This window comes from Thamnophis sirtalis, unplaced genomic scaffold (assembly GCF_051295495.1).
Source record: "Thamnophis sirtalis isolate CommonGarterSnake01/CBP01778 unplaced genomic scaffold, rThaSir2_p1.2 scaffold_3, whole genome shotgun sequence".
Classification (NCBI taxonomy): domain Eukaryota; kingdom Metazoa; phylum Chordata; class Lepidosauria; order Squamata; family Natricidae; genus Thamnophis; species Thamnophis sirtalis.
The window spans coordinates 134,699,456-134,708,308 of NW_028261383.1; the positions used below are offsets into that span (position 1 = coordinate 134,699,456).

An 8,853-nucleotide genomic window follows, 5' to 3' on the forward strand; every position below is an offset into this window, starting at 1 on the left:
CCAAAAACTGGACAGCCATTTGTCTGAAACGGTTTAGGAGTTTCCTGTACCAGGGAGCTGGAGTAGAAGACCTCCATCATCCTTTCCATCTCTGTTATTCTGCTTAGACTATAATGTTTTGTGCATTATAGTCCTTTTCTTTAAGTTTCTGAAGAAGTCCATGTTAACATTTCCTCTGAGGAAAGGAGTTTGTTCAAAGATCCTTTTATAATATCCTTGCAAAAAAAATTTAACTGCTTCAACATCCGAATACTATTTTTGGACGTAAGCATGCTGCTGTTGTCTTTAACCAGTTTTGTATATTTTCACTGAGTGTTAGCTGGGCGAAGAGAATGTTTTACACCCTCAATGTCAACATTCATTAATATCTTTTGCTATGTTAAACCTTTCAGTTTAATGTCTACCATGAGGCAAACATGAACATATTTGGGTGCCTGTGGGTTGATACTCAATCATCTGAATGCTTTGAGACCACTGAAAACTTTGGATCCTTCTTGTTCACTGGCAGGAAAAAAGCACTCGCACAGGACTTGAATTGTAGCATACTATTACCATCCAATATTCTACTCTGATTTGTGATGACATGTTCCATATGCTCTGAAAATAAGCCTGCTAACTGTAGACAAGAAGCCAAATCTTCACATTCCGAGTGGTTTTCCAAAATTATGAGCAGCTGGTCGCCTTCAGGACACATGCACCCCCTTTGTTTTCAATGAAAGAAAGACTTAAATGGGCATGTAAAGGCTCTGCTATGCTTAGGCTCCTCATTTTATCTGAAAAAACACCCAGCTCCCCCAATGCAAAAACAGCACAACATTTTTGATCTCTCTTCCATGCCACCATCACATCATTGCCATAAAGGGGAGGAAAAATGTGCCCTGGCTGAAAAAAAATTACACGGTTCTGTTTTGGAAAGTTGCATTAAATATCCATTTATCACATCCAACTCATGTGTACCACCCTGTTGTAACTTTCCATATCACTTGTATTATTTCCTCTGATTCAAGATCCTGACACTCTACATACCTTACAAGATTAAAATCCCCTACTTCAGATATATTTAACGTTGTAGAACAATTCAAAAATCATTGCATTCAATTAAACCTTCAAAAATATTTCCAGTGGCCCTTGTATTCTCTAGTTTCTCTAGCTTAAGTTTATGGCTCACCAGATTTTGGCATAAGAATAGGTTATTACAAAGATTAATATTACACTCCAAATATTTTTGTTATAGAAGACCTTGCCTCAGCACACAGGGGTTATGTTGGATTACCTCCAGATTTCTTCAAGCTCTACAAGTCCATGAATTAATTAGCAGCACCAAAAGTTTTGACTTGTTAACCTCAATTAACTTTGTTTTTAATGAAGTCTCTAGGCCATTTCCTACATTATTTTAAAAAGATACCAGGGAACTCTGGGGAGAACCATGGAGTGTTCAGACACCTGAAAATACACTCTTAGAAATGCAGTGCTTTATGATCACAGTATGACTATATTCAGCTCTTTTTCTTAAAAATGGATTGCCTGATTCATAGCGTATTATTCAAGAGCTGTATCTGCATACTGAGATTTCCATGAATACGGAGCTAGTCATAACAACTATATATCATTCTTTAGTAACTTTGGCAGCTGGCTACTCAATATTGGCAGGGGAAGGCAAGACAGAGGATGCTAATGCACATGTCCTCCTTGTAGACTTCTAAAAGCCATCTGTCTGGCTAGTATGAGAATAGGAGTTTGGGCTGGATAGGTCATTGCTCTCATCAGCTCTGCTAATGAAACCACCTTGCGTCAAAGTTAAGGCTATTTCATGAGGGTAGCATGCAGAATTTCCGCCTTATCTCTTGCTTCCATGATCAGAACCAGAAGGGTCTTTTCTAAGGAGAGGCAGGATGTTCCCCACTTCCCAGAGATATGCACAGCTGGGCTCTGGGTCTGGCACCAGCCAACACTACAGGGTAAGGACAGTGGGGTGATAGTGGTCATCCAAAATACTTGGGAAGCATCCAGGGGCATTGCCCCTCAGATTGCTGGATGCAAAACCTTATATGTTTCAGGTGGGCACCAAGCAAGATCAGGTGAGAATGTTGCTGTTGTGTCATCCTTCCTGCTGCACAGCAACCTCTCTGCCTGAGCTTCTTGACCTTGTGGCTGGATTGGCAATGGAGTAAACCAGGCTTATGGTCTTGCCCAGGCTTATTTCAATTTGCCTTTTCTAGGGACAAGACTCCAAGGAGATCAGGAGTTCATGGCTACCATGACAACTATGGACCTGTCCCAAGTCATCCAGTGACCCAAAGATATAACAATGATCATATGTTTGACCTGGCTTTTCTGTTGGGATAGTGTCAGGGTCCTGTGGATGTGAAAGAGATATTGCTTTCTCTTCCGATCACTCCCTGGAGAGCCTCCAGTTCTTTGTCACAATTTCCCTCCACAAGATGGCTGGGACTATTAGATTATCCCACCCCAGGAGACTCTTGGACCCAGTTGGATTTCCAAAGGAGTTCAGGGTTGTTTTGGAAAGTCTGCTACATGGTCCAACCAAAGTCTTGGTGGCTGCTTGAAATGGGACAGTCAAAATGTCATGCAAAATGGATCGATTGACTGAGGACAAATATGATAATATGGAATTAATTTAATTCTGTATATGACTAGGTCCACTTGGGGCTAAATTCAACTGTGAATGAACAGGGTTCCCACAAAACCCTTGACCCAGCTTTTGATTCTGTTAACTGCGTTGTGTGAACTAATAAATAGGTCATAGAATTAATAAAAGCGCAGACAGAACTGACAAAGGCTCTAATCTTGTCTTATTATTATTATCCAAGCAGAATCTGCTTCATACTTCAGATTGTTATGCATTGGCTTTGTTTACACTATCATAATGGTGGAATAATGATCATATTCTTCACAAAGAACAACAGTTATTGCTGTTCTCTTATATTAATCTTCAAGCACTCTAGAGTATGACTTTGCTTGCTAAAAGCTCATCCCTAGCTTAAAAAGAACGTAGAAATTTGTCAATTTTGTACATTCAGCTAATTGGGGCATAAGCTGCAGGCCTGTAGTGCTTGCTACAATACCACAGAGCTCATAGGATTGTTAATTTCTTGTCTAAAGTGAGAGATGGACTTCAGACCTTGAAGAGGAAAATCAGACCGCTGTTCTCTCCCCCAAAATAGTTTTTGCTATTTGGAGCATCCTGTTTTCAAGAAACCCCTATTTTATAATGTCCCTGGAGAAGGTATAGTGGCTGTGGTTAATGATAGATGGGATTTGCTACCAAGAATCCTAAATCTTGCAAGATCCCGGTATGCTTGCAGTCAAACTGTGAAGATATAAAGGTAAAGGTTCCCCAATCACACATGTGCTAGTTGTTCCTGACTCTAGGGGGTGGTGCTCAACTCTGTTTCAAAGACAAAGAGCCAGCGCTGTTCGAAGACGTCTCCGTGGTCATGTCTAAATGCCAAAGGCGCACAGAACGCTGTTACCTTCCCACCAATGTGGTTCCTAGATTTTAGCGCATGATGAGTGGAAGAAAAAAAAACCTGCTTATATAGTATAGGTGCCAAACTACTTCAGCTTGTATTTGCATTCACTGCCATATGCACAATTTAGCTTTTGGCATGTGCAGTGCTGGATTCTGCATGTACTAAACAGAATAAATTGTTTGGAGGCCCACATTGGTAATGTTTTCCCCACGTCTAGAAAGATTTGCAGCGATAATGCAACTTAGGCCTTGTGTTATTTACAACATCCAAGATCCTGAGAGGAAACAAAAAATGGCTATCCCAAATCCTTCAAATACCAAGGAACTGGGAGAATTCCAAATGAAACAGGGGGAGAATATTAAATGAGCAAATCTGCTACTCAACAAATAAAACCCGAGTTAACAAAGAGTGTGTGTGGCATGGTTGTGTGTGGATATTGGCAATGGGTTAAGGAATGCCATTTGTTGGATGTGGAGATGATATGCCAAGCCAATCTTGAATGAAATTCTGCAAATCCCACTCAGTTTAAACTGTTTTTCAGTTTTCACTTTTGGGTAATGAAATTGGCTCGAACTGCCTTCTGCAGCTGCCATTAATTTCCAGAGGACAGGAGCAGAGACTAATAGGAATGTAGCTCCAAGATACTCATCTTAACCAGAGGCTGTCTTAGAGGATTGTGAAACAAGTCATGACTTCAGCTCTGGTCTGCACAGAGACTGAATAAGATAACAATCTCCTTTTCAGGATTGTTTTAAAGAGTTATGAACTGATGGCTTCGTTAACAGATAGGTAGTCCTTGATTTGCGACCAGAATTGGAACCAGAATTTCCAATTGCTAAGTGCTGTGGCTTGCCAGCAGCCAGCAGAGCTGGCAGCAGAGTCAGACAGTGAGGAAGGTGGGCCAGTCCTGGGGAGGGCTCTGCATTGGAGGCAGAGAGGGAGTTAGACAACAGTGAGATAGAAGAACAGCTGGAGCCTGTTCCCAGTGTGCGCATGCGCAGAGCTGTTAGAAGCCAAGAACAACTAAGAAAGCAGGGTCAACTTAAGAGTAAAGCCACACCTTGGAGGTAATTGGCCCCTTCCATAGGAAACAAAAGAGGAGCAAAGGGGGAGGGGGCTTTTGCAGGAAACAATTTGTTCATTCCGTGGTGTCAAGAATGGGAAATTCTGTTTGTAACTGTAAGAGACTCTGTGCCAAGTTTGGCATTGCCCTGCGTTTGGAAACTAGTTATTTGGCAGCTCGCCAAACGAGATAAGGTTGGTATTGGATAAACATTCTTCTGAAAGACTGTTTGCTAAGCCTTGCAGACTGTAAATGAAAGGAATTCACAGTCGTGTAAATAAAAGGGGTTTGGCCAGGATCAAGACTCTGCTTCTTGCTATTTAAGGAAGCCTGGGTCAGAACACTAAGCCAGACAGCTGTTAAGTGAGTTGTGCCTGATTTTACAACCTTTTTGACAGAGCTGTTGCTAAGTGAATTATATGGTTGTCAAGTAAATCACATGGTTGTTAAAGAAATTCAGGTTCCCCCTGTTAAATTTGTTGGAAGCCAGTTCTGGAAGAACACAAACAGTGTTCACCCAAACCCAGGATGCTGCAATTGTCATAAATAGATACTGTGCTAAATGCCCAAATGTTAGTCACATGACTGTGGGAATGCTTAGTTAGTCATAAGTGCAACCACTAGTTGTTAAGTCACATTCACAGTGCTGTTGTAACTTTGAACTGTCACTAAACAAATGGTTGTAAGTTGAGTAGTATCTGTATTGGATCTCATCATGATATTGTGTATTTGGTTTTGGCATAATGGCTATTGTGAGTTTGCAAACCATGATTATAGCTTAACACATGTATTTAGTCATTATATTTCTGCCCTGTCTTTCTTCAGGAGTTGAAAGCATCATAATTGCCATTTCCTCCCTCAATCTATCCTCACAGCAAAAAGGTCTAATTAGGTTGGGCTGAAAGAATGACAATGACAATGTCAGAGTCATCCAGTAACCTTCCATGGTCAAAGGTGGACTTAAACACTGATTATAGACAGAAAAACAGTATAAAAATTAGGTAAGTATGCAAACAAATAAACAAACAGAATGGCATTTGCTATTTGCATGATTGAAATGTCAAAGTATTTTTATGTGCACTGTAATATTTATTTGTCTCTTTTATCTATCTACTACTAAAACTCTCCTGTCTGTCTGTCTGTCTGTCTGTCTGTCTGTCTGTCTGTCTGTCTGTCTGTCTGTCTGTAACCTTTAACTAGGAGGAGCAGTGCATTGCAAGGCAATCATTTTTAAACCAAGTTTTAAAACAATTTTTAAACCAAAGTATCACAAATGAGCTAACTGAAAGAATGTGACCAAAATACAGGGCCCATAACGACTTCCATGGAATTGAAATCTGGCAAAATTTAAAATATGTTTTATGATATGAACATTTTTATAAAACGTGATGTAATGCAAACAGTCATTCAAACACTCCTAACACAACTATGGTATATAGTTCAGCATGAATAGTTTTCAAGGCAGTTACTTCTCAGAAATATCTCCCTGATTTTAAGAACCTTTTCAGTACATTAGAACTGTCTTTCTTGAAGGCACTGAAGTATCTGGTAAGGAAATATTTTGAAATGACGACCTAACAGGTCATGGGCTATCTAGTTACTTTTATAAACTCTAGCCAGTGAACATACCTAATATTCTTTCCTCGACCTGTTTTCATCACAACAACCCAGTAAGGTGGGTTGGATTGAGAGATAATGTGATTGGTCCAAAGTCATTGAGCTGGCTTTCATGTCTAAAATGGGACTAGAATTCACTGTCTCCCAGTTTCTCGCTTGGTGCCTTAATCACTAAACCAAACTGGCTCATCGTGTGTTTGCATCAACTATATGGTGACAGTCATGAATGTGAACATTTTTACCTCCTCCCTGTGAGTACTACTGACTGTTTCTCTTTTTAATGTGACTCATTGTTAATTTATTTATTAAATTAAAATATCCTGACAATGTATATTCATGAACTGGAATAGGGCTTAGTAACAAGGTCAGCCAATGGTAGCTGAAACAGTTAGGAGCCAGGTCGTGGCTTAGCTTTGGAGCTCTGAGTCTGTGCTGAGCTCAAAACTAGTCTGCTGCTCTGAACTAAAACTGAAACTTTTCTCTCCTCTGTTTGTGTTTGCTTGTATGCTCCACCATGTTGGAAAACCTGCTTTTTGGTATTATATAATTACTTCATGTGTTATATTATATATAAAGAGAAGTTAATGAATCCTGCTGAATCAGTTACCTATGTGCCCTTTCCTGATGTGATTGCTTTAGGAAACTCTGACATACCTCACCCACCCCGGTCTGAAGATCAACTGTGGGTGATCTCATAAAATGAGTCTATGTGGTTAAGAAACAAAAAGAAATTCTCTATCTTCCCTTTCTTCAGTAGTTAGTTTAGATAGAAGTCAAGTTTTTATATCCTGGTTTTTTTCCTTAAAAAAGAAATAGGGAAGAATCAAAAGAAAGACTGCAAAACTAAGTTGCCACCATTCCACAAATAAAGCTTCCCTGTTGTCTTTACACCCAGGTTAAAAGGTATGAGAACACCGGCATCTACATAAAATAGGGTAAAACTGCCAAGCTTCCAAATTCGCTTCCAGTTTTCCATCTTTTGGGGGGTAGATAATAACATCAGATGGAGATGTCTCCAGATAACCATGAGCTGCATCATGAAAAGTCATTTTGGCAAAGGACTGGTAGTCTAACCCAGAAGTCCTTTTTCATTCCAGCATTTTGGAGTGGGCCCAGGAGGGATTTTTTCCTTCTCTGCAGAGTTGTCATGCTTAATGGTTTGTCCTTGCTGTGATGCACAGCAGTGAAAGTGTTCTGTAGGGTCTGGATGCTGTGGCTGTGGACAGAGCCATACTCAATTATCTTATCACCCTCTTACAAAGCCAAAAAGCTTGCTGGAGATCCAGGCAGAATAGCAGAATCACTTGGACGAACGGCAGAAGCAAAGCCTAGTTCTAGGCTTCAGCTCAACCCTATCGTTTATCCCTGCCCTGTTTCACCTGTTCTTGGATGACCTTGGTATATTAAGGCACTGTGATCATTTGTAAACAGATGATGTTATGGCTCACTTTCTGGACCTGGCAGATATCCACATTTTGTAGATGCTGAAGGAGACAACCTCCAGCATCTACAATAGAATAGAATAGAATTCTTTATTGGCCCAGTGTGATTGGACACACAAGGAATTGGTCTTTGGTGCATCTGCTCTCAAGTGTACATTAAGAAAAATAAAATACATTCATCAAGAATCATAAGATACAAGTCATAGGTTACTAATAAGCAATCAAATCATACTAGGAAACAAATAAAACAATATACATTGTAAAGATACAAGCAACATGCTTATAGTAAGAGGTGGAATCAGCCGAACTGGTAGTAGCAGTGACAGGAGGCTCCAGCCACCCAGACGCATGCGCAGAAGTGTTGCGCGGGCGTGCAGGAGGTTGCCCGAATAAAAAGATTAGCAAGCCACCTCTGGTTATAGTCATGTGGGAAGTGACTCACACATCCCAGCACTTTTTTGATCTCACAGGCTTTCACAATAAGCCTTAATCTGGGCTTCAGTGTCATCCTGCTTCTTCAGTAGCTTCTGCATGTTGCATCCTTTGGACTTAACTCACGCAGAGACATTTTCTTAAGAAAAGCAACCAAGAAACCCTGGGAAATCCCGTTGCATAAACTACAGATCATGATAGCGTGCAAAAACAGCTTGGGCCAAGGTGTTTCTTAAGAAATTTAATGAATGTCTGCTAGCATTTAATGTTAGTTGGGCGAACATTATCCCTTATTTGGCATACACAGAATCTACATTATGCACATTTACCATTTCCTGGGGCTTCCCACTGCTCAATGACTCAGATTTTTTTAGCACTCTGCATATGTTCAGAGCACCTCCTCTAACAAGGTCTCCTGTTGAATTTAAACCTCCAGTAATAAATCACGATCAAACAAATTTTCCAAGTCATCTGAATCCTATTTACACTGTATAAATACATAGAGCCTTTTGTCTGTACCTATATCCATATCCATAACTATATTGTCTACAGTAATTTTGAGATCCACACCCATATCCGTCCAACTGTCTATTTATTTAATTTACCTGTCCGTCCATCTCATATACATGACTTTGGGTGGCTAACCATTTGTTAGTCTGTAACTGCCCTGACTGTTGTAGAGAATATTGATTCCCACTTACTACCCATCACTCAGTCTTATTTTCAGTCACTCACAATTGAAAGATTCTCTACAACCCCATCGCCTTGTTGGAAAAAACAAGAAAAAATCCTAATCTCCAAGAGA

General features: G+C 40.2%; 1 protein-coding gene across 1 annotated transcript; it reads right to left on the reverse strand.

The window, feature by feature from the left end:
• Positions 1-7,243: 7,243 nt before the first annotated feature.
• On the reverse strand, positions 7,244-8,149 carry PSMD9 (proteasome 26S subunit, non-ATPase 9). Its single transcript, XM_087708258.1, is given in 4 exon segments — positions 7,244-7,308; positions 7,311-7,598; positions 7,601-7,681; positions 8,059-8,149. Coding segments are annotated over 4 exon segments (525 nt in total).
• Positions 8,150-8,853: the final 704 nt, after the last annotated feature.